The following is a 25,768-nucleotide window of genomic DNA, read 5'->3' as shown; positions in this document are numbered from 1 at the left end:
GTGGCTTGGCAAGTGGAGAAAGAAAGAACGATCTTAAACAAAAGTGTATACTCCCCCCACCCCCAAATACTGCAAACCCAGCATTTCCCTAACCAAGGCGAATTCACACCGGTGTTCTGGGGTACAAACGTTTCACCCCTGACTGCTTGATACAGGCACAGCCAGAGGCTGGCGAGCAATGAAGACACAGCAACAACTATTGCAGCAATCAATGCACCATATAGAAACGAACGGCAACACATGCCTCCCCTCCCCCTTCTCGTTCTGGCAAGTGAACACCGATGTCGGCTGGCATTAACGGCCGCCAGCTGGGCAAACAGAGCAAGTAGGTCAAGAGCATCACTCCTCCACGAGTTTTCTTTGCTAAATATTGTGCTAACGACTGCATTATTGCTCATCAGACTGAGGTTCTGAAACTGTGTTAAAACCCCTTCCCGTGATAGCAGAGGTCAGGTTTTCCATCTTGAGATGTTTCAGGTTGAGCAAAACCACCCATTTTTGATAAAATGCCTTTTGATACTGAAATCTGCACTCAGGCCTGTCCTGATGGCACAAAGCAGCTTTCACCAGAACAGCTATTACAGTTGGGTAGAAACAAACGACCGAAAACCATATATCAGGCACTTACAGTTTAGAAAAGCTCTAATGGAGATTTAACAGACTTACTCTAAAGAATTCTTTGGTTGAGCCTGAATCCAAAGTGCCATAGGCTATTTCGGTTTGTTTAGCCAGGTCCTCTGCGCTCTCTATGGGAGAAACCATCCTTTCCACCGTAAGGAAGGCAGCAAGATTAGCAGTGTAGGAAGAGATAATGATGAGCGTGAAGAACCACCAGACTCCTCCGACAATTCGCCCTGAGAGAGATCTATGGAAAAACACAGATCATCAAATTGCTTTGAAGACATTCCTTGATCTTTTTTTTTTTTCTCATTGAAGAGAAATTCACATGCACAACCCTTTTGTTCAGTATCTGTGAACGGGCGGACTGCGAGCCAGTTCCCGATAGCCTTCCTCAGGAGATCAAACTCGGCGTGCATCTGGTCTCACCTAGTTAAACTCTCTCTCCCGTCTTCCAAAACCAAGGACAGTCAATTAAGAAACAATTCATCTGAGCCAACCCCATCGGAGGCTGGGAGAGGAACAAGCTCTCCTGACTTCCACGGACCCTTTGCTGGAGAAGTCTTTTGCCAGAAGACTTTTGACTTCTCTGCTTGCCCAGCCTTTCCCCGGGGCTGGATTTGCCTGCTGCGATACGCCAGCATCGTGTCTCTTTGGGGGCTGCCCCGCGTGGAGGACACGAATGTACCTTTTACTGCATCGACTCTCAAAATGTAAGACATAGTAAACTGCAAAAAGGCATCTGAGTAAACATGCAAAGGAATGAAACAAAAATGATCCGGTATCCTTCTCCCATCACAACCAGCAGGAATTATAGACTGAATCTGCATATTGAAGTGAGGAGAGAGGCTGATTTGTTTTATGGTTTATGTTAATTAAAATTTGCATGTTGCACTGTTCCAAGTCAAGCTTTATAGCCACCAGAGCAACAGAGAAGGAAGCAGAAAAAAATTTGTGTTTTTTGGTTTTTGTTTTTTAAAAGGATACACAAGGACTAAAAAAAAGCCTATTTGTAAACATATAATTACAAAATGCCTAGTGGTCAGGAGGTCTAGATCCTGTCAGTAAGAGCTCTCTCTTGATGCTTTAAAGCAATTCAATGTCAGGCTCAGAATATTTGTTCGGGGCTGAAGGATGCCAGTGCCATGCGCTCAGCTGGGTGGGGAATTTTACCTCCGTGTATAGTGCTCATTCTTCAAACACAGCATGTTGACCAGGAATCATTTCAGGACCTGAGACAAAGCTATTTCATATGTTTTCCCTTAACTCTACCGATACCAGTGGAGGAAGAATCAATCCCAGATACATTAAATCCGTGGAACCTGGGTGCTGTAGTCCTCAGTTTGTGTGAAGGGAAGAAATAGAAAGCAAGAGAACTCTTACCTGTTTATTTGTTTCCTTCAAGCCCCTCAGTGCCATCCCAAGACAGTGGGTACAAGTTGTCCTACCAACAGATGGAGACAGGAAAAAAGCAAAAGTCTCGTGACGTGCCCCACCCCACCCACACAGGGGGGTTAGCTGGTAAACTGGCCAGAGCCTGAGATGGCCTGAGCCATTAAAAAAATCCCATTAAATTATCAAGAAAAAAAGAAAGGAAAAAAAAAATCCATCCGACATTAAAGAACACACCAAAGAAAAAAAATCGCCAACACAATAAAAACAGAGAGAGCAATCTGAAATAGCTTAGAGGAATGTGGAGAAACAAACTACGAGGTGAAGCACTGCTATTCTCCATTCTCCTCTGTCCAAGACACTGAAGCAGCAGCTCCCACTGAGAGGGCAGATGCAGGCTGGTTCCTATGGATTACCGTACGCACCGCCTGCCAGCGGTTAGCACCCCAAGGACTGCTGCGCCAAGTCCATACCAACGTGCAAGGCGGTTCAGGTGGTTACCAAGCTTAGGGAAGCTCGAGGAGTGATGCATCACCTCGCTGTCCGTCGGGAAGCAATGACTTTTGAGGTGGGAACTCTGAGAGACATCTCAACCGCTCTGGCCTGCCTGCGCTTCCTCAGGGCAGGCACACACCCGCCAGACAAGCACAGGAGGCTTCCCCGCCTTTCTTGAGGGCTTCCCAAGAGGATAAAAGGCTTCCAAGTTTCAACCTGGGCTGTGCCGCAGCTGTGCTCGCTAACAGAAGGCTACTGAGTAGCTGCAAAGGTAAGCTGCAGAAATGTAAATCCAGAATAATGTCGTAACTCAAGGAATCTCTCTGTCTCGCTCTACAATCTTTGTAGGTATCAAGTGAGTATCTTGGGATTTTACAGATGGCTGAAGCCCTTTCTGGCCAGCTCCCTTACCAGTCGGGGTCTTGGCTTTAGCCGCTTTGTAAAGCTCGATACCCTTCACACCGAATCAGCCTCTTACGTGGGCTGACGTCATTTTAGCCAACTCCAAAGCAGTGCCTGCTGAACTTGTCACGTAAGGCTCCCTTCGGAGCCAGCGGAGAGAAAGAGAGGAGACGGACACCCTCAGAAAGAGATTTATCTCACTTGCTGTAGCGTGGGGTAAGTCTGAAGGTGCCGATCTGTCTCGTGACTTTGGAGGGAACCGAGATGCCTAACTAAAACACAGCCTATTGCTTTTAGATGGCTACGTCAGGTGAAATTCATCTCCCTTTCGTTCACTGCATCACTACATACTTTCCATCTTCAGAGAAGACCTGGAGTTGAATTCCTCCTCCCGGCAGTGAGGGGGACAGTTTCAGAGGCAGACCGAGCAGGAGCCTGGCTAGCAGGTACGGCAGATGGAACATCCACGTGCCTACAGCAAGACTGGCTTTATCTGGGGTTTGCAGGTTCCCCTCTTGATTACAGTAGATCTTGAAACAGGAAGGTGAAAAAAAGACTTGCCAGGGTGTTTAGATAAATTCAATGGAACTATTGGGAACCAAACAGTATGTGTTCATTCTCCCTGTAGTTTCCCATAGGAAAAGTCTTGCACTGGTAGCTGCCCCTTCTGTCAGCAGGGTTGCTGGGATGAAGATGTGCAGAAGACAAGCATTTTCCAAACCAGTGAAACCTCAAGCTCATACTGCTGTAACAATAAAAAGTCTGTGTCGAGCTGCATGCTCATATGGCATATTACCCACAGAGAAAGGTAACAATATCTTGCCCCGGAGATCTTGCAACCTGCACGAACCAAGTCAGACAGATTCAGCACTGTAAAATGGAGAGCAGCTGAGGGGCAGGGGAAGGTGGCACGGCTGGATCCCTTGACGAAGGCGGCACTTCCCCGAGGGTCCTGCGTGCAAGAGAGGGGTCTTGCTAGATGAGGACCAGAGCTGTTCTCAGAAGAGTTGAGGTCACTTGAAAGAAAACTGGATGTCACTACAGAGTTGTTTCTCCCAGAGCCTTCCAATGAGCACAAAAAGGAAGATTAAACTGCTGCTACTACAAGCAGTCTGGGCCGACATAGCCGTAATTGGTGGTAGCACAGGATGGGGCAAATGAAAACCAAAACAAACCACAAAGCTGACACTGAAGGAAAGACAGAGAGAGCCGAAGAACAAGAACACAGACAAGCGTGGCCTGGCAGCCTCCTTGTCCAAAGGACCCCAGTTCCCCCAGTCCATCTGCTGATATGAAGACTCCTTATACCCACTGCAGGGGCTGGTGTAGAGGGGTGTGGGAGAAAAAGGGTTAGTACATAAACAGCGGGCTGGCAATAACAGAGTATTTGTACGGTTTGTACAAACACAGAAATGTTTGTCCATTACCCAGATAATAATTATAGAAAAATCAATCACAGCTTTTAATACCAGCACCACTTCTTCTGATGAAGACATACCTGTCCAAGTGTGCACTGTTGTAATTTAAAAACAAACAACTAATGCTTTATCCCAACATGTCATTTTCCAAATTACCTCAATAAATAGATACTTTGCATGACATTATTTTAAAGTGAATTAGTGTGTTAACAAATGAGAGGAGTAACAAAGACCTGGGATAACCGAATTATAACTCAATTATCAAAACAAGGTCAGACGGTGTTTTCAAAAGAAGTAAACAGGAAGAGTGCATACCTTGAGAGGAAATTTAAAAGGAAGCATGGAGTCAAATGAGAGCAAATTAGTAACAAGAAAAAAACAAAATAAATATTCAAATTCACATTCAGTTTCCAGGAGAGTAATACATTCAAACAAAACCTCACTTATTTATCAAAATAGCTTGAATTTTGTTTCTACTCACGGCCATAAAACATATCTGAATTCCTATAGTACACAGAGATAATAAGCTTCTCACGCTACTCAACTTTTAACTGGGCTCTTCTGATCGATACAAGACGGTTATTGAATTGACAAATAACCCTGAACAACTTTGGTGCAAACTCTCCTTGTCCAGAACCCCTTCATATTCTGAGCACACGTTACCTGGCACCCCCCAAGCTGCGAGCTCAGCCCCTTGCTCAGACGCCCAGCCAGCCCCCTACTCGCCTCGGCCACTGAGACAGAACACAATAAATAACAGCATCTGAAGCGCTGGCTTGAGATGCTTCCACCACAGGAACTGGCAGTGGGAGTTTCAGAAACACCGAGTTACCCAGCTCTCGTTGCTACTTTGAAAGTCCCACAAAGTCATTCCCGTGGCCTTTAATAGGAGTCTCTTGAGTCTTCTGCTGCAAAAATAGGGATCTAGAAATACACCCTCTTAAATGACCAACCTCAGGAGATAATTTTTAATGAACCCCCTATCTTTTTCCATCAGCAATTAATTAATCTAGCCTCTTTGTTCCACATGAATAAAGAGCAAAATGAAAATACATGCTCTCATAGAGATTTCAAAGATACTTTCGCTCAGAACAATGTTACAAATTTGACTGTGTTTTCTCCTGATTCCATTTGCTGTTCACATCTTACATTAAAGCAAGTTTAATAATCTACTTTTGATCCATCAACTGTGCATTTGCAAGGCTTTAGCTCACTATGCAGAAAACACAGCAGCCTTTGATAGCAGAACAAAACTGCTGGAACAAATGTTGATTCCGTCAAGGGAGGCACTAACCCCCATCCTTTGGCTGCTAGCTGATTCCGTTTAGACGACTCCTATTAAATACAGAGAGGAGAGTATAGGGATATATCCTCTGGAATATCCACACAGCATACTCACCGAGGATAGATCTAACTAGTCATTAGATGTCACAGCTGTTCCACACAAAGGCAGCTGAAAGAGCCTTTATCAGCAAGTACAAAAGTGATCTCTCCAGACTGCTTGTCGGCATCTCTCTACAAGTGCTGTACGCTCTCATATAAGAAATTTATTCAGACAAAACTCACAATGGAAGAATGAAGCCCCTTTTAATGGCAATAAAATCGTATGAAACATTCATATAGTCAATGTACTGTGAATGGTGTAACCTTACAAAGATACCGATTAGGAATGGAGTACTTGGGAATAGTCCCTTCTACGGAAAAGAAATTTGACATTTAATCAACTTAAATCAACATATCGGTCAAAGGAACAATGATGTTTCTGGAATTTAAACCAAGGTATTAAGTTTCTCCTTTTTTCAGTAACAATGCACGTAACTGCCTGGAATCTGTTATCATGAAAGATAACAAAGTAACTGGACAACGCCTTCAAACGAGGGCCATGTATTAATACTGAGCTAATAGCTTCTGATGGACTGATAAAAAAAATTGGTTTACTGCTGTCTCTTTTTTTTTGGTAGGTATTTCCAAGGCACATATCACTTAGTATTGAAAAAAATTGAATATGTTCCCCTCGTTATATAAGGTAAATGGCTGAACATGTCAGAGAGTCACATGAGAGCTTAACAAAAATCCTATGCACTTCTATTTAACTGTCAATAAACAGACCTAGCGGAAACAGTGCAATGCCTGCAGCTTTCCATGTGATGTCCCAGTGCTTATTTCCCGGTCCTTTATATTGGCCACACACATGGTCAACAGCAATTTAAATACTATCACTACTCATAACCTTTAACAGCAAGCAGAGAGGCAAAGTTCCAATACAGAATTTAGGCGTAAAGCAGAAACACAGCGTATGAACAGGAGGAGAAGGCTAACAGCTGTAACTATACAGAGAGGCAGCACACCCAAACACCGAAAACTAACGCATGGTCACACCCAGGCAAAAACGTGTGCGTGTTTTACGTAGGATGTATATGCATCTGTCAGTAAGTATGAAGTCTAATTGCTGCTATCAAGACTTTTGAAATATCCGCATGACTTGCATCAAATACCAGCAGGCATACGGCAGTATCTCTGAAAGTCCTGGATTTCTCTGCGATCATTAGGAGACGTGAATGTGCAATGACCATGAACTTAAAGGAGCATTATTACATTGTAACAGGCAAAATCACGATCCTTTCCATGAACCTTCATAGCAGTTTTGTCACTTGGTTCAGTGAGGCTACTCAAGATCCCTACCACTATACGGACCAGGAAAACCTGGTAACTTTTCAATGATTCAGGTATTGAAAAAGGTACACAAATATGAAGATCGACAAGGTGTATTTTGAATGTAAGTGCTTCGTTAGAAAAGATCTGTCTCTCTTGCTTTAATTAGCAACCTTGTTAAAGGGAAATACTGCATCCTGTTTGTACTAAGGAGGTATTTTTAATAATTAAAATAGCTGTAAACTGGTTATTAAAATATTGTCATACAAAATATAAATAGTGCTCTGTCACTAAGAAACTAGATAATTTTACTGCTTATCACAGGCACATCACCGAAGTATTTTACCAGTGTAAATGTAGAAACATTGTATCTATTATTCAAAAAACATTTGTGGTATGCATTGTTCAATTAGAGAGAACTTCACTATTCTCAGGTGGTTTTCAAAATGCTTTTTAAAAAAAGAAATATAGTTATACATTAGTTAATACCAGTGCTCTCTGATAAATTGGAACTAATATCGAACATGTTTTACTACAGCCTTATTCAGAAAGACTGTCTTCATGAATAAGAAAAATCTTTATGGAAACTGGCAATGCTTATTAGACCATATTGGCTATGAACACAGGACAACAGATCAGACTGGATTGAAACAACGATACACATACAGGGTAGTACGCCATAACTGTGAGAGGGGCACATATGGAGACCTGAACATATGAAAGATGGTGGTAAGCAAATTAGTAATAGATGAAAGGACGGTTCAAGAAGAACAAAACTAGAGAAATTAGGCACAAAAGAAAGTAAAAAGACTAGCAGAAGCCATGACGGGAGTGGAGGTGTTTTAAAGTGCTGTTGCATGTGACTTTTTAAAATAAACAATTCTTATTTTGCAAAGCAGAATATGTTATACGCACCAAGGAGATGACCGTAAAATGAGATATGCAGCAAAAACACGGTAGCCCTCCAAGCATTGCTGAAAACAGAAAACCCTATGCATTTTACAGCCTCAACATGGTGTATATAAGTTTGGCAGAAATGCATAAATGGCATTATAAGGCAATGCCACTCACTCTGGAGGTGAATGTTGGCAAGCATGGTGGCTTGATGAGGATGCTTAGCATTGAATGGAATGTCAAAATAAAAAATTTGGAATTAAAAAGAAATTTGAAAAAGTAACATATATGCACCATGGCATCAGAAAATGACCATAAAATGCAAAAAGGTGATGGAGTGATATGGAACAAACCTTGGAGAAATATCGCATCCTTGCTGCATAAAGGCACCCAGGGAAAACCAAAGGCTGTTAAATATTCCAAACTCATTTGGAGGGTCGGGAGGATTCTGAGGGTCACGTGGTTCTTCACTGCTGTCTTCCAAGTGCCATTCGTAAGGGCTGAATCTGCTGACTAGGAAAAGAACTACGCTGACGCCAATGTAAGCAAAGACTATACACATCCAAATTTCATAAGCCAAAGGATCCAGGAAAGAGAATACGCCCGGTTTAGATTTCTGAGGCTTCTTGATCATGATGGAGATGCCCAGGCTCATAAAGGGTTTGGAAAAGTCTATGACTTCTTCTCGCACCAATGTTATGGTGAGGGGGGCAACAGCTATATCTGCTCTCTGAAAAGGGAAAACAAACCCAAGTTAGTTACAAAACAGCTGCAACATAATCACAATCTAGAGTCTCAGGCTAATGAATCAGATGATAAATTACGAGAGTGAGTAGGAAACATTTTCTTTGCAGCCTGTTTTGCAGTCACTGAAGTTAAGGACTACATGATATTGATAGAAAATTATTAACAAGAAAAATTACAGTCAAATCTGTGCAAGGGCCTCACAACAGAGGCAGATACGTACCAACATGTATTTATGTTTCTATTAAGTTAATATGGATGAATAAACACTACGCAAACTGGACAGTGAGATGGCAACTAAAACGATGTCCTTGTCTAGTAATGATCTGTATCCATCCACCTGTCTTTAAGACTTTGGGCAAATTATGTGTTTGTTATATTTTAATTTTCTCTCTTCCATTCTTTTAGCAAGTTCTCTTGCCTTACTGATAAGTCCAGGATCTTTAAAAGGAACCTAAGAGCAGTAATCAGTCACTGAATTTGAGCTGCATTTGGGCGCTACCACTCGTATGCTCCTTTGAAACCCCATTGCAATAAGGGATAGAAGATGGTAAGTGGGCTGACAGGAGCCAGCCAGCCCACCCTTTCTGTGGTCACTGAAGAACAGTAATACAGATTTGTGAGAAGCAAATAGCCTGGGTTATCTGAGAAGAATGCAAAGTAGTATTTTTCAGTATAATGTATGCCATCCTATTTTACAGAACTTAGTTCTATAGATGTACAACATAGACCATGCTCTGGGGCTGTGTCATCTGGAAGCACAATCTCATCTCATTGCATCTGTCATTCACAGCGTGTTGGTATACCCTGAACCAATACCCTTCCCTTCAATCAATACATCTTTGCTGGATTCCATGGCAGGGTAAGAATGTGAAGTAAAAAAAATTACTTAGCTACCTGATTAAAAATAACATTCCAGAATAGATTTGCAACATATTTAATTGTATCTGTATTTCTATGCCAGGAAGATTCAAGTCACGCTGTTTAGATAACCTAGCCTTGATTCAGCCAAGGACTCAAGCAGGTGTCAGCATTTGCAACGGAGGGGACTAGAATGTTAAAAAGCAAAGCCCTTTTCATGTAAAAATTGTTGTTACGAGACCTACACACACTTTTTTGTAATCTTCTATTTTAAACACTCTAACTATTCATGTTATTGATACTTTTAAAGATGGCCTTTCGTTGGTAATTAAGAATTTCAGAAAGGATAAATGATTCTTAGGGAACGTTTAACTTACCAGTACCTAAACCACTGTGCCCCTTTTAAATCAGATTTTTGTTTCCCACTAGTAAGTATGTGTCTCTTTCTGGTGGAAAAAACAAAACCTGATTAAGCAGAAGTTTGAATAAAATTTAATAGGAAATGTTAATAAGAAGTGATTAAAATCTGTGCCATAGAATAACTGAATATGCCTTTATGTAAATCTGATGGTGATGTACATGACTTTCATTAATATCTGACTTGTTCCTCCGCCTAGATAGTTGGTTTGGGTTTTTTTTTTAAAGTTTAATAAGCAGAAATGGCGAAGGCTTCTCATAAGGTTAATCTCAGCATCGCAGGCTCTGCGGCAGTGGCACTGTGCAGCCATGCCCGAGGGCTAAGTCATGCTAAGGGCAGACTTGTCGGACTGAGGGCTGGCCCTCTACGGCCCTTCCCACACCTCCCTCCGGGAAGTGCCCGTCTGCACGCACGACCTCTAGATTTGCTCCAGCCACTCGGGAACATCTCTCAACAGTTTGTACCGGCACGTGCAACTACAAGGTACGTGTACAAGTTCACTGCTTGGAATAATCAGATAAACCATGCCTGTGCACGTAAGGAAGCCTTTCGGAAACCACGGCCCTTGCTGTGCCCTCTCACAGCCCTCCTCAGCCCCTCTAGACATTCACGCATGCTAGGACGTTGCCTTTCCCCTTGAGCGACCGCTTTCCTCGAGGAGAAAACCGTCACCTGATTTGTGGTCACTTACTGCAAAAATCTAGCTTAATGTGGCTCGAATATAAGAACTGAAAATGCCGGCTGCCTTTGGATGCCTGGGCGTTTACTGGCTTTGCAGATGAATGTGTTAATCACCTAAGTAATGGAGAGACTTGGGGGGACATGGGTAGAGTGTGGTAAAGGGACCAGATGATGCTGGAACTTGCTCACTGATGAATTCCCCCAAAACATTATTTGTCTTGTAGCTGCTGCTTGTTGAGCAACTGTTAAATATTAGATGTCTGCAATCAGTAAGTGTGAGATGCACATAGAATATCAGTTTTAAATGTAGTCAGAGTCCATGGCTGGCTGGAAGACTAAGCACTTTGACCATGGCTACTGTATTTCACGTTGAACTAATGAGGTACTTACAAATTAATCCTTATTAGAGCAAGCTTAACGGATCAGGACCCCTGCAGAGACTTAGCAATGATTCCACGCGAAGTGAAGCTTAGGTGGGAGGCAGGTGCCTTCCTGCCTGGCACTTCTGCGCATGGGCAGCCAGCCTTGGAACAGCTCGTCAAGGTAGGAAAAGGCTGGTTCAGCTATAAGAGCATTTAGTTTCTGTAGCGTTTTCCTGGACTTGGAGAAATTTAATTCTCCCAAAGTAATATTTTAATTGCCAAAGTAGACACGGTGGAGCTCTTCCCAAGTGCTGACGCAGCGTGCAATAAAGTCTGTATCTCCTTCATGAGCAGTTGAGTTCATGCAGGATGTTCCTGTGGGGTCTTTGGGAGGATGAAGCTGATGCTGTGCTGAAGCACAGTTTTTAAAGGCCCGATTGTTACCATGTCCTCATTCATATCGTACAGTTCGGATTTCTTTGTAAATGATTTAAAATTGTCTTTTAATATTACAAGGGATACAAATATTTGTTTTTCTGATACATTTCTGTCTTCCTGCTTTCCTACCATCTTTGATTGATAGGTGTTCAATATATTTGAAACACCAACAAACACCCTCATGCCTTAAATGAACGTGGCAGCAATTGTTTTCTGCAGAGGGAACAAGCGTGGGTTCAGACACGGGGTCTCAGGAAACCAACAACCAGGGCACTGAGAGTGAACCAGCTACAATCCAGCACTCGAGCCTTGCTCCCCACCACTTCCCTGTGCACTAGAGAGGTTGAAAAACAGACCGCTCTTTGCTGATTTATTTGCAGATATAGTATTTGAAATGGAGAGCTTATGGAGAGCTCTAAGCACCCTAAAGGATCATTAATAATTGCAGCACAGTTGTGAATTTCCCTCCCTGTTATGGCTGCGGATAAGCAGAACCCATAAAAATTGAGCTCGATTAAAAAAACCACAACCACAAACATGCCCTTCCTGTGCAGAACTGGACGGGGGTTTAAGAACCTCAACAACTAAGCTTTGCTAATCACTCATGACTAATGGCGTTTCAAACATCATCTTCACTGCATTTGAGCTGGGCGAGAAATGTCATGGATTCCTCTGAGGCTTGTTCTGTCTTTTCCTACGAGTGTGGGAGGGACGGATTTAGAGAGGACGTGCAGCTCAGAGGCGCTACCCACTCCGTTCAAAGCTGACCCCAGGGGGCTGCAAACCTCAAGACTCTTAAGGGGAGGGAGAAAAAATAGCAAATGGAAATATCCCTCTACATGGAGAAAGAAAAACGCTATGTTCCACCTCCGTAATCCAAAAGGAGGGATCAAATTCTTCTGCTTACAGACCTAAAGATGAGTCTTCCTAACTTCAAACCCATGCACTAGAGACAGCAAGAGATACTGGCTATGCTCCTGCCTGTGCTTCTGGTCATTCATGGTTGCAGAACTGAACAATTTCTTTGCTATTATGTCACCTTTCAAGAAGTGGGTCTGGGCTACAGTCACTTTGCAAGACCTCCCTGTGAAGGGAAGCCAGCCAGCACTCCGTGCAGACCGAGACAGAGGGACACTGCCCGATTCCCATCGGGAGCCAAACCTCCAGACGCCCCAGAAGTGCTGAATGCAGGTACACAGCGGCGTCGGAAGAGACTGCGCTGGAATGACGACTGACTCTGAGCACGTCTTAGGACTTCTCAGTGCAGTCTGTTTCCAGATATCAGAAAAGGGTGTCAGACAGAGCAACACATCACCTGGTGTCTGCTGGTAAAAGCTGCCTTGTAAAGAAAGTCCAGTATACCCAAGGGTATCAGGGTGTGTTGATAGGGCAGGTCATGGGGATAATGTGTTTTCAACACATTAGCTCACACTTATTTAAAAACAACAGCTGATATCTGACTAGCAACATGCTGCATTGAAGCCTTAACGTGTATTAGCTGAGCAGCATAAAAAGGTAGTAAGGTGTTAAAACTGCAGTTGGCCTCGTCTGCTGTAGTTTGTCGATGTTAAGTCCATGCGTGCTTTATGTGGATGCCCACAGTTCCTTCTGAGACACTACTACTGTACGCAGGTGGAGAAATTAAGGGTATATTTGCTTTTTGAACTGCGGACATAGGTGTGCTTCCTCTGTCTGTGCTCGGAGGCAGGTCAGCCGAAGTCTGGGACCACGTCAGCGTGGCTGTGTGCCAGGGCTGCAGTCCCGTCCCCCCGCGCGGGGCGGTGACACCCCGGCTCAGCGGCTGCCTGGGCAGGGACCAGGCATCTGTCCCTCCGTCTGCAGAGGGTCCGCCTGAGCCGCGGGCAGCGGCATCGCACGGCTGCCTTTGGGCACTTGTACCCGGGCTTCCCTCCTGCAGAAACCAGGGGTGGGGGGAGAAGGACGAGCTTCTCCCACTCACGGCACAGTCAGGCTCTGCCACAGACTAAGAGCACAGGGACGTTTTGAGGAGAATTAGGAATCAAATTAGTCTTCCCCTCCACTACGATTCAAAGGCTGTATATGCCACCTATAGTCTTTCTTCTGCTGCTGGGAGAGCCAGAGGCCAGCACCACGCGAGGCTGGTTAGTCTGTTAAAGGCAGGGAGATGTGTAGGTGGTCCCACTCTGACAGACTGCGGAGGCTGCCTGCATTTGGGGCACTGTCTGTCCTTTACATCCCTGCTTCCTTCCTTTACGCTATTTTACATATTGAAAGGTTTTTATAATGACCTTTTTCTACCTGAGGAGAGTTTTAAAGGCTGTAAGGTCTGGCTGATCTTTCCACTCCCAAAGCATTTGTAGCTACAATTAAGATCTGTGTTAAACCTACTGTCAATTAGCCTCGGCGATGTGAAAAGCATCAGGCCCGGGGAGGGAAGGCTTTCCCTGGCTGAACAGTGAAGGAAGAACAGCAGCCTGCTTTAAAAGGGAAAGAAGAAATAAAAGCCTACAGAAAGAGGCTTACCCTACAGAAGATAAAAGACGATTGTCTAGTGCTCAGCAGCTGGTGGGTACAAAGCCCTGAGCACCGGCCTCGCGGGGTGTGCGCAGTGGGACGCGCTGCTGCTCATCAGCCTGAGCCGAGGGCACGTCGTTAGCGGGTGGATCACTGGAGGACAGCACTTGCCTTGCTGGTTTGCTTTCCTGGTTAGATTTAAATAGTGATTCAGTCTCCCAGACTGAAAATGATTTAGCAACTTCCCCCTTTTAAAATGTTCAGGAAAAAAGCTTTACCTATTTGCTATTTTTATTCTGTCTAAAGTTTCCACTACGTTTTAGAAATTTCTCTTAGTTTAAAAAATAATAGTGCTTGAATTGGTAGGTTTTTTCCTGGTAGGAAGAAGAGTCTTATTTTGATACCATCAGAGTGAAAGAGCAAAATTAAGGTTTTCTTCAACCTGAACTGATCGTTTTGGATTTATGAAAAATCAAATATATTTCATTTTTATGTCAAATTTTATTATCATTATTAATTATTATTACTATTATTATTATTACTACTACTACCACCACCACCATTTGAAAATTGCCAACAAACCACAAGCCCCTGTTAGCTCTTCTCTAACAAGGCTTCTGGGTTCTCCCGTCCGAAGCAAAGGAGTTTGGGAATATCTGCTCGGCCAGAACTCCCTGCCTCCAGCGCTGCCACCCCTATGTTGCCAGAGAGCAAGTCCTTCTCTGTAACCAGGTTCATTTGTACAGCCCATTGCAAAGCCACAAGGAAAGGTCCAAGAGGGCCAGCCGAGATTGTCCTCGACTTTGGGGCGCCCTACGGCACAGCAGACTTTTATGCCCTCCGGCCAGCCCTGATGTGGTACGAGAGAGGGGAGCGAGAATTTCTAATGGGAAGTATTTTAGTGTGTCAGTCCCCAGGTAACGCGTAATTCTCGGGACTGTTCCAGTTAGCCTAGTTAATGCAGACCTCCGGCTAGTCTTACGCCGGAGTCAGGGCTGCGCCGGTCAGCCTCAGGACCCGCAGCGCTGTGACACAGCACCGCTGCTGCTTTGGGTACAGCTCAGCGCACACTGACGCCCTCCCACCCCTCCCTCCTCCTCGCCATTCGGAGCCCAGTGGTCTGGAGGCTGCGAGGACCCCGCTGCACTTTCTCTCCTGACTCTACGCTGCATCCCACAGGAAGCAAGAGCGACAGTAACAACGAACTGGCACACACTAAACATTAATTACAGTTAATGAGGGTTTTGGCATTAAAATGACAAGCCATTCACTTCCTATGACTGTCCTAAGAGCAATTTCAGAAAAGAGTTGTATGCATGGGGCTATGCAAAAAAGGGCACAGTACTCAGAAAGCCTGGTAAGACTTCCCAGCAGTGCCAGGTGGTGGTGAGAAGTCTGTTGGGTCAGGAATATGCTGTATTTGATAAATGACTAGTCACTGTTTATCACTTGAGACAAATGCAATCTAAAAGATTGTGTTTTCTGCCACAGCTCAGTTCAGCTGCTGGATAACTGGTACCAAAACCAATCAGGCCCCTTTTATCCCCCCATGCCTGTCTTCCATACGTGCTAATAAAGGCATTTAAAATCTAATCTCCCTCTTGTCTTCCCAAAATGGAATCCAGAGGAGCCAAATATGACAATCCTTTTGCAGACAAGGCTCACAGGGGCATTAGGAGAAACGTACAGTTTTAGTTCCCTAATAGCATTTTAAGCCCCTGGGAGATAAAGGAAAGGCAGCACGTAAATGAGGCGCTTGCTCCAAATAATTAGCACTTCTAGAGCACTCTTCATCTCCAAAGGGCTTTGTGCACATCCTTGAGTGTGTGCACAGCCCCCTCTCAACAGATGGAGAAAGAGGCCAAGGGTATTTCATGATGCTTGCAAACAGGGCTGGGAAAGGGTCTGGAGGGCTGGTGAGGTTTGTACTCGGAGTTCGGGGGCTGTTTTCCCTGCTTACAGAAAGCCAGGTGGATTTCTGCACAGCTTGCCAGCACAGTAGTTCAGCTCGGCAGGATGGGGAGCTAGCTCAGCAGCGCTGGGCTGTAAGCATTAACCTGGGTTTACAGCCAAACCTCAAGGGACGCATCTGACCTTTGAATAATTGAGCACTGCAGTGAAGAGGCTTCAGTAACTGAGCTTGCAGCGTGAGAAGAGGAGCTGTTGGGGGTCAGGGAGGGAAACATTCCTCAATTTTTTATTAATGAGAAAACACGGATGAAAACCCTGCTTCAGCATACAAAGGAACAGACCTTTTTGCAGGGGAAAATGACAATGGCGGGGCAGGTTTGGGGTTGTTTTAAGGTATGGTCTATGGTGCCTGTGAGGCTGGTTTTTGCTGGTGTGGAAAGGTCACAAGTATGGTTGGCTCACAGGGAAGTGGTTAGGGCTCAGTTTGATGCGAAGGAGGCAGAGCTCTCTGAGCTAGGCTCGTCCCAAGGGGTTGTGGAAAAGGCAGCTGCAGCCAACCTGTTTATCACAGAAACACAAAATGGTTTGGCAGAATCACAGAATGGTTTGGGTTGGAAGGGACCTTTAAAGGTCATTTAGTCCAACCCCCCTGCAAGGAGCAGGGACATCTTCAACTAGAGCAGATTGCTCAGAGCCCCGTCCAACCTGACCTTGAATGTTTCCAGGGATGGGGTGTCTACCACCTCTCTGGGAAACCTGTTCCAGTGATTCACCACCCTCATCGTAAAAAATTTCTTCCTTGTATCTAGTCTGAATCTACCCTCTTTTAGTTTAAAACCATTACCCTTTGTCCTATCGCAACAGGCCCTGCTAAAAAGTCTGTTCCTATCTTTCTTATAAGCCCCCTTTAAGTACTGATGCAATAAGGTCTCCCCGAAGCCTTCTCTTCTCCAGGCTCAACAACCTCAACTCTCTCAGCCTGTCCTCACAGGAGACACATTCTATCCCTCTGACCATTTTTGTGGCCCTTTATCCAAGAAAGGCTGGGTTGAAAGAGGAAAATGGCTCACATTTGTGAGCCCTTAACACAGACGGATCTTGCATCGTCCGGCAGCTGCGCAGGCTAATCTTACTTGGCTCAGGTCCCAAAGGTAGTGGCCCATATCACACCTTTCCTCCTCTGGTGTAGATGGGCCCTGTGCCCTGGCTGTTAACAGTAATTTCAGGTTCTCTTTTGTCATACCTTTTGCATATGGTATGATTATTTTTTTAAGTGAATAAACTGTTTCATTGCTTGTCAATAGCAAATATATCAAAAAGACCCAATTACAGCTAATATTCTTGATATTTCTTGAACCACACACAGGGAAACTGAGGGTTTAGGTTTCCATTGCAAGTAATTATGCTTGGAACTAAACTAAACCTTTGCTTCAGAGGTTCTCAGTGTACTTGTATTCTCTAAGAGAGGTAACACCGGTTTCCCAAATCGCATAACTGAGGCGTGGGGAGTTCAAAAGATTTGCATAATGTTAAACCTCAATGCAACAGGGAAAGGAAGATATAACCCAAGGGTCCAGACCCCTGTTTACTTTCTCTAATCAGTAAATTTCCCTCCCTCCCCTTAATACAATACTACAAAAACACTGTTGCTTATATAAAATATTTTGAAGTCGAATAGGCTACCAAGTATATAATAAGGCATCAGGACTGACTGCTCCAGAATAAGAAAACTTCTGCAAATCTAGCAATTACTTCAAAAAGACTGACTCATTTGAAAAGAATTATCTCACCAAACATTTTGCAAGAATGATGATATGTTACCCCAAGGAAATTTTGAGGTGACTTTTAGAAATTACACTCAGCCATGGAACAAAAGGAGGCAATGGAAATATTCACTTCTGTTCAGATATTTTTAATAAAGGAAAGCTTGTTAAAAATAAACTGTAAAGAAGATTTGGGTGGAATCACAAATCATCTCATTAGCATTTGGCGGAAAAAAAAGCAAAGATGAAACATCAGCTTGTAAAGTCTTTTCTGCAAAGCCAATTTTCTCCCCCTTCCATCTGGTTTATCTGTATTCCAAAATTCTCATTTTCAAAGAAGTTTCTAAAATGGCAATTCCAGACTGTTTTTGTTCTTACTAAACAAAGCAATGCACACCCAATATAGAAATATAAAGAGGAATGCAATGAATTAGACTTTTTTTTTGTCTGACAGTTGATTTTAAAGCCAAATCCAGGGCTTAAAAAGGAAAAAGAAGTGGGTGATTTCACACCTGCATTGCTTCTTACCCTGAAAAGCAACCATAGGGCTAACTGAGACTTTAGTCTCTGGTCAAACACAAACTGGTATCAGTGACCCAGTGAGGGCCAGCATCATAGGATCAGACCTTTAATGGGAGGAGCACCCCCCCAGCACTTAGAAGACTGATAGAGGAAAAGGAGACATGGCAAATGCAAAAGCAGCATATGAAAGGCAAACTGGAAATTCTGCTGTAGACAAGAATTTGAAATTTGCTCAATGCCACTTCTCAACATTTTGTGGACTCTGATTTGGAGAACAGCAGTAAAAAAGTGACACTTTCCTGCAATGAAATGATTAGAAAAGGAGACTATAAAAATGGCACTACAAAGAAATACCTAGAATTTTAAAGGTGGTATTCAAACAGATGATCTTTATTTTGCACTTTATTAACTTTGAGCATAACTTCTTATAAAGAACATTAAAATGAAGGTTAAGAGAAACTTACCCCATAGACCAGTTCACCCACCATGCCATTCCATATCTTAGTCTCAGGGTCCCTAGCTCCGTATTTCCCATCTCCAACAATTGACAGTTTGTATTTTATTCCAACATGTTTTGCTATTTCAGAAGCTAAGTCTACACAATATCCTTCATATCTCTCATTCCCTTCTAGTTGTTCATGGTTTTTCTTATACATTACATATGGTGATTCCTTTGAAACAAAAGTAAAGATCAAAAGAATGTAAAACACAGCTTTAAAACATACAAAATAAGAGCTGTTATTATCCTTTATAATACTGGCAAGTACAGAAATTAGAAAGACGAACTTTTGCAGTTTAAAAATCCTTGGCTGATCCTACAGCCACACATACTATTGATTTTAATCCTAGTATGGACCCATTGAAGACAACAGGACTATTCCACTTTAACAAAGTAACACTTTTGCTTGTAGGATTAGGCCTGATTAGACAGTCAAATAGCATCACTGTAGTAATAATTCAGGTTTTAGTATTTAAAGAACTGACATACCCAACACCTGTACCATCAAAATAATTTCCTAAGGCCCCAGTGGCCTAGAATGGGGCTCTGATGGAGATATTTTCAAAGCAGCCTAAGGGAAGCTAGGCTAAAATCCTCAGCAGCAATTTTTTGTCACTAAATTCCCTTAGCCTTCTTGGAAAATGCTAGCTGAAATGCTGATTATATCTTGCTAAATCCATAGGAGTATAAAATACAATGCTTCAGGAAATAGCATAAATTTGTCTCATGCTTACTAGAATTGTAACAGCACAAAAGTCACAAACAATACTGACAGCGCACGTCTATTAGAGGCACGGGACTGACACAGGTGCTACTGTTTATGAGCCCAGGAAGAGCTTTACTCCTTCGGAATTGCATGGGTGTAGGTCCCTTTTCACCCAGTGCTAGAGCAGTTCCAGTTCTCTGCAGGCTTCATTGTGCCACCCTTACTCAGTCCACAGGGGTTGAGTTTACAGGAGCTGCACCTGAGCGAGGGGTGCAAGGTCTGACCCTACAGCAGGAAGGACAGATCCTGCAGTCATTTACATACATGCATAACAACTTCACTTATGGGAGGCGTTTGATTGAGTTCAAGTGTCTGAGAAGCAGCAAAGCGCAATGTTGAGCTCAGTGAGCTCCTCCTGTGAGTAAACTTATTGATACAAATAGAAGTTTGCAGGGTCAAGCCCTCAGTACATCTCTGGAAGGTACTGAACTTTTCAGTCACTTGAAGTCACAGAGTATTCAACATTTGCCTCCTGGCAAGGTGTCTAACACACCTCAGGTGCCCTGTGTCTTGTTTCTTAAACACAAACAGACTGAGAACATAAAACTTACCAAGATGGTAGTGACTACTATAGTCCTGTTCTCCACAGATGAAGTGTCATTAGAGGGCAGCTGATCCAATGCTGGCACAAATCTTTCATATTCGTTCCAATAACCAGCCTATAAAAATGGAGATTGTTACCTCATTACATAGGTTTACAAGAACGCTGGTGCATGAACTTGTAACAGCAACTATCAAAACATATGGCTTTGTAACACTTATTCATGCAACATTTTTGCCTTTAAAGGACTACATTAGCTTTAATTTAATTTCCTTAAAGAAACAAGGTTCTCGAGCCCACGTGCAAATAAATACAAGCCAAATCTAAGTGAAAATATGTATTAAATTCTCCCCATCTAAATTCACATCATCATGGTGCTTGTGGAATAAATTCCTATGTATCCACAGCATAAGAATATACTATAGACAAGAAAATAAACTGCACAGCACTCCGAGTAAAATACTTCCATTTTGAAATTTTTATCCATGTTCTGCTGGAGTTCAGACAATGAATACAGTCCCTGCAGACATGCCTGAGCCAGCTTTTTAGAGTAGATGCAGACATTGTTAGCAATGCAGGCACAGTAGCATTATCTTCAGTACGGGATACAAAACCCTTGGTGAACACGAGGTGACTATTTGTCAGCTGGCTTGTGCTGACCTTCATGGTGCTGTGGCTACATCGCTCTGCTATTACACTAGGTTTTGTATCTCTGCACAACACAGAAGTAACGCTTTTGTATGCACTGTAAACCTAGCTGAATGGCTGGGCCATGTCCAGAGATATTTTGTTATCAAATATGTGCAGAAGAGTCTAAGGAGTCTCAACGGTGACGAAGCAGGTGAGGTACCCATCGCCAGGTGAAATCAGGGGGATTTACGTGTCTCGGCCACACAGACTCTTATCTTGATACTCCTGAGACCCTGTCTACCTAATTATTTTTGAAAATCTGCCCTAAATTTCTTTTATAACAGGATCTAGGCAACTATTCCACTTAGGATCTATATTTTATTTAGGAGACAAGAGAATGAGTAGCAAATCCTAATTAAAACCAAACTTATTTTCTGTTAATTTCAGAAGCTTTCCAAAATACACTGGCTCCAGCTTCACTACAGCCCCGAGGCCTGTTATGGAGAGGAAGGGAGAGATGGAGAGGAATTTAGGAGATAGGGCTGTGCACAGGACCATGACACCAGGTATTACACTTGGCAGTGGAAAAGCTCCAGAAGGGTTTTAAGGGAGAAAGTGGGGTCTGAAGTTGACACGGAAACCAATGAAGATGTTAAGCAGGGAGAGTGGTTTAGTCCAGGAACAGAATAGAACAAGGTTCCTGGGATAGGGAAGACAGCAAGAAGGTGGGATTTCCTCAGGGCCCTGTTATTACAGCTCCTGTGTGGTATTTTTGAGTTCCATTAGTTCGTTGGAATAAATATTTGTGAAGATGTGAAATCTGGGTGCATATCTTGAAACTCACCTTCCGTGATCCAGCGGCTTTCATTTCATACACATCAATTGTGTAATTTGTTCTCCGCCCATAGGTGTCGAACTGGATGTTCCCTGTCATTCCCTGAACTTGCACCTTAAGGGAATAAACAAAAAAAAAAATTTAATGAAAGATTAACTTTATTTTTCCCTCCGTTACATTTTGCAGGAACTCACTAGCTCTAGCACAATTTTTATCTATATAAGAGACCTGTAGCGCTTTTGACACAGCCAGTTATATTCTTCATAACAAAACCAATCCAAATTCTCTCAGTTTCAGCTGTAGATATTATTTGTTAGTTAGTACTCAGCTGGTGACTCACTACCGCAGAGTGAGCTGCGTTTAAGTATAAGTGAAATTAGCCCTGCACGTATATTGAAAGACTGATTCTGCCATGCTTAGTCACGCTGGGTTCACTGATACAGCATGGAGAATCAGAGAGGCACATGCAACAATTCAGTGCCATTAAACCCCTCACAATACGGTACAGAGTGATTTGCGATACGGACCGGAATCCCATATCATTGCTCATTCCGGGAAGTGCTTTATTTTAAGATCAGTCCCAGTGTAGGAGAAAGGAATGAATGTCTTCTCTGAATGAGCACAGACAATTGTCTCTACTGCTTATGGAGTTTCGGTCTCAATCTGGATGGATGGGTGTATAGACGGTAAGTCGTTATCATTACCTACTCAAATGAATCATCTTAAGAGGAAGTACTTTGTTTCAAAGAAAAAATCTTTCTATCTCCCTGTATGAAAGGGTGAGATATTTCCATTTATCACTTATCAACATTGACAAGTGTCATCTCAAGCAGAAGGGGTAACAATCTGAAACTTCAGTAGGGGTAAATTAGCTTTAGTATTTAGCAAAACGTTGTAGAAGTTACAGGAATAGATGATGGAAGAAGAGAAACTGTTCAGGGCTGGTGACTGATCTGCTATTTATAGTTTAGAGATGGTGCACAAGGCTACATAAACCTGCCAAAATTCCTTGGACCCCAAATTATCCAGTGAGCCAAATTCAGACTGACATATAAGGAGTGTGATTTTTTTTATCAGTAAGTGGATTTGAACCTTTCTTAAAACAGTTTATATCATTTCAGGGGTCTGGAAGAACATGGGAGTTATTCCTGTCTCCAGAAAGCTTGAGAGGTGAATGGGACTTTGAAAGCCAAATTTGCCCCTAAGAGGTCTCATCAACTGTGGACCGAGCAAATATATTTGTAGGGTAGTTGACATATAACTTGAGCCAGATGTGAGCTGCTGTGCCTGCTTTTGGCACTTGCTGGAAGCTGTCTGGCTACCTTAGCACAGCAGTGACTGTATGTCTCAGCAGAGCTTGTTAGGCCGGCTTCATCCTGATGCGTATTGAGACATGAGCACTGCGCACTTGACACCTTTTGACTTCAAATTTAATTTGTTTCTATCTTTGGTGGGAAAACTCAGCACTTTCCAAAACCTGGCTGCACCGAGGCTGGAAGACTCACCAGGACTCAGAACGCTTCTGGTACCAGCGTGCGGAGGCAATCACAAATGGAGTGGCTATGTATAACTGCCCAGATCTGTTTAGGTAAACTGTCTGCCACTGATCTGATGTCTTAAATCAGCTTTAGAAATACAGACATGCACAGTTTTCAAGGCTGTAGGGAAGCAGACTCAGGTAATGCCTATTTCCCTTTTGCCAGCAGGATGACTATAGTGTGGCACCGAACCTTCTGCTGGCAGAGGGTATTTCAAGGATGTCTTGGAAAAAATACTCTTATCTGAGTTGTTGCTACAGAGTGGAGAGGAAACATTGTTAAATCAAAGTTTTTTTCCTGAAGCAAAGATTCAAGACCATTGTCTGAATAGAGGGAGAAAGTGTGATGGACAGGATGGCGTCTGGAAGGCCGTGTGGGATGATCTTGGGTAGCACTTGTTGCAGGTGTATATAAACCTCACTGACATGACTTTGAATAGCTAAAACAATACAAGGCAACCAGCTGAAAGTCAAACTTCTGCATTTTTTGCCAATCATGAGTTTGGCTTGCTATATCTTATGAATTATGTTTTTTAAATAAATTCTCCCAAATAAGGGAGTGTCCTGTAGCAGTGTTGGTTTTCTTTGTTGACATGAATACTTCGTACCTCTTTTGGAGTTTTGTTTTGCTTGTAATTAAGTTCAAATGGACAGTACAAATTCTTTAACTATTGTGAAGGTTGAATTTAATTAACTTCTCTTCAGAAGTGCGTAATGCTACATTAGCGAATGTGCATTTAGGGCATTTGTTAGGAAATGACATAATGGCATAAAAAGAGCTCTGGCAATGTGAGACTGAACCATCTCTCTCACTCTTAAGAGTGATATAATCTGATTATAACCTTCTATAACTCATTATAACCTTCTGATATAATCCTTCCAATCTGGTAATTGAGACAAAGCAGTAATTAAGCTAAGTGTAAGAAGGCTGACCTAGGGTTTGTTTATACCTAACATGGGCTTAATTCTGATTTCTCTCACTCCAGTTCTATGCCTGCATTAATATAATAGATTCTAACAGGTTTGTTTTAGAGTTATTTGAGCCAGATCAAAAGCATTTTCTTGTCTCTTATATCTACAAAGATGTTATCCAATGTCTCCTGTTGTCACTTGCTTTAACACATATAGCGGTCTAAAAAGAGTTAAAAATCAACAAAATTGAGAGACATAAGCGAGGTAGGATCCCATGCAGTAACTAGTGTTAGGGATAAAAAATAGGCCGTGCAGAAGGTAATCAGGCTGACTGCAAAGTTATGCCAGGAATCGGAATTGGTTTGAGGCTAAACTGTGTCAAGGTTCAGGCTGGTGCTGAAATCCAGCAGTACTGCTATGACTGACAACATTTTTTCTACTGCTTTAAACCAACATGAGTTGACTTTTTACTCGCAAATTATCAAAATTACATACATGTGTTTAAGTTCATAAATACACATATCCCTGCAAGATTTACAATATACATGCTGAGGACCCAGGCTAGATCTGTTAGTCAGATTTGTAGCCTCAGCCTACTTTAGAAATCCCCAATACACGTTCGTTTGCAAAATGGCTCATGTTCACTCTCACGGGAAGCTTGGGTGTTACGGGGGAGTCAGGTAGGTGCTCTGGTGTGGACAATCAGGCAGCAGCTGCACCGGTGCCAGAGCGATGTGATTTTGGCCAAAGTTTTGAGAGCTAATTTGTTATGCCTTGCCCTCTATTGCATGTATTTTAGCCATCCTTTGGAGTTCTTTCTTTTTTTTTCTGAGGAGCTGCGGCTGTTTGTGTGAGTACAGAAAGTCGGTGTACATGGAGTAGGATGCAAGTCTGGTCCCAGGAGAATTGCTGCTGTTGTGGAATATACACATTCATTAGCTGGTATGTTTGCCCTTACCATTTTCAGTGCTCTTTCTATATCAATTCCTTGGCTCCATGGTACTGCAGGGTTAGCCAGGCAGTCTCCAGCACTACCTCTCCTGGAGACATCCACACGCTGTCTTCGGAGGTAACGGAAAGCCTCTGCTATGACTAGGACTGCATCGTGGGTCAGTGCAGACGTATACTAAAATTGATGCAAATAAAATATGGTGACAAACTGCAATCTTAGAATTGCCCCAGGTTTATCAAGTCTAGTCTTTCTCTTTGTTAAAATACTCTTAGAAGAATCATGCTTGCAAGCCTTTTTGCTTGCTCTGTCTTGCTGCAGGTGCTTTATGTAGTTTAACAATTCCACCTATTTCAATTAACAAATCAAAAATATTTTCATTTTGTATAGCATGTAGCAGCAAAATAACAAAACCAGTTATAGTTGCATAAAGTTTAAATTTAATTGGAAGCTTGCTCATCTAAATGAGGTCACTACAAAAGTCTTCAATTCCATGCTGGCCCATACTGCTACCAATAGCAAAGGAGTGCTCCTATTTGGTTTTTGCTTGGAGTATTCTTTTTCTTTTTAACAAGATTGCCAAGACAGACAATTTTGAATTAAATTTAACATAAATCATTTCTGTTTGGACTACAATCCTGATTAGGTAGCATCTGTGGCAAGGAATAGATCAGATTACTTTTCTTAGAAGACAGCTATACAAGCAAGTAATCACAAAATACACTTTAGGCATTACATCTCCTTGGTAATTGCCCATCTGCCTTCTCTTACTCCACAGAGGAGGAGTGGTAAGCTTTGTGTAGCAGCAATTCTTCAACAAAACCCCCAGACTCCTTAACTACTTGTTCATTTTGCTGTCAACTTCATCCATTACTTGTCGTATGTATCTGGCGACACCCCCCAATGCTATAAATTTAGTATCACCTACGAAACGTCATGGAGGTGGTTTTTTCACATTTATGTGTTTGAAAGTTCTTCCCTCCTGGAGTGGCCCAGACTTTGCATATGACATAACTGATTTTCACCAGCATT

The 25,768-nt window shown here is 42.8% G+C and overlaps 1 protein-coding gene across 2 annotated transcripts in view; it reads right to left on the bottom strand.

The window, feature by feature from the left end:
• Window positions 1-25,768, bottom strand: part of GRIA3 (glutamate ionotropic receptor AMPA type subunit 3) — a 157,950-nt gene that overhangs the window by 37,927 nt on the left and 94,255 nt on the right. For both annotated transcript variants that reach the window (XM_075162371.1, XM_075162372.1), the window contains exons 7-12: window positions 24,746-24,913; window positions 21,348-21,452; window positions 19,884-19,991; window positions 18,532-18,738; window positions 8,225-8,601; window positions 667-865 (exon numbers count right to left, since the gene is read on the bottom strand). In XM_075162371.1, coding sequence (XP_075018472.1) covers window positions 667-865; window positions 8,225-8,601; window positions 18,532-18,738; window positions 19,884-19,991; window positions 21,348-21,452; window positions 24,746-24,913 — 1,164 coding nt within the window. The remainder of the gene's footprint in view (window positions 1-666; window positions 866-8,224; window positions 8,602-18,531; window positions 18,739-19,883; window positions 19,992-21,347; window positions 21,453-24,745; window positions 24,914-25,768) is intronic.

Source organism: Calonectris borealis, chromosome 13 (genome assembly GCF_964195595.1).
Source record: "Calonectris borealis chromosome 13, bCalBor7.hap1.2, whole genome shotgun sequence".
Lineage (NCBI taxonomy): Eukaryota > Metazoa > Chordata > Aves > Procellariiformes > Procellariidae > Calonectris > Calonectris borealis.
Note: the sequence above shows the minus strand (reverse complement) of the source record. Positions and strands in the feature narration are given on the sequence as shown.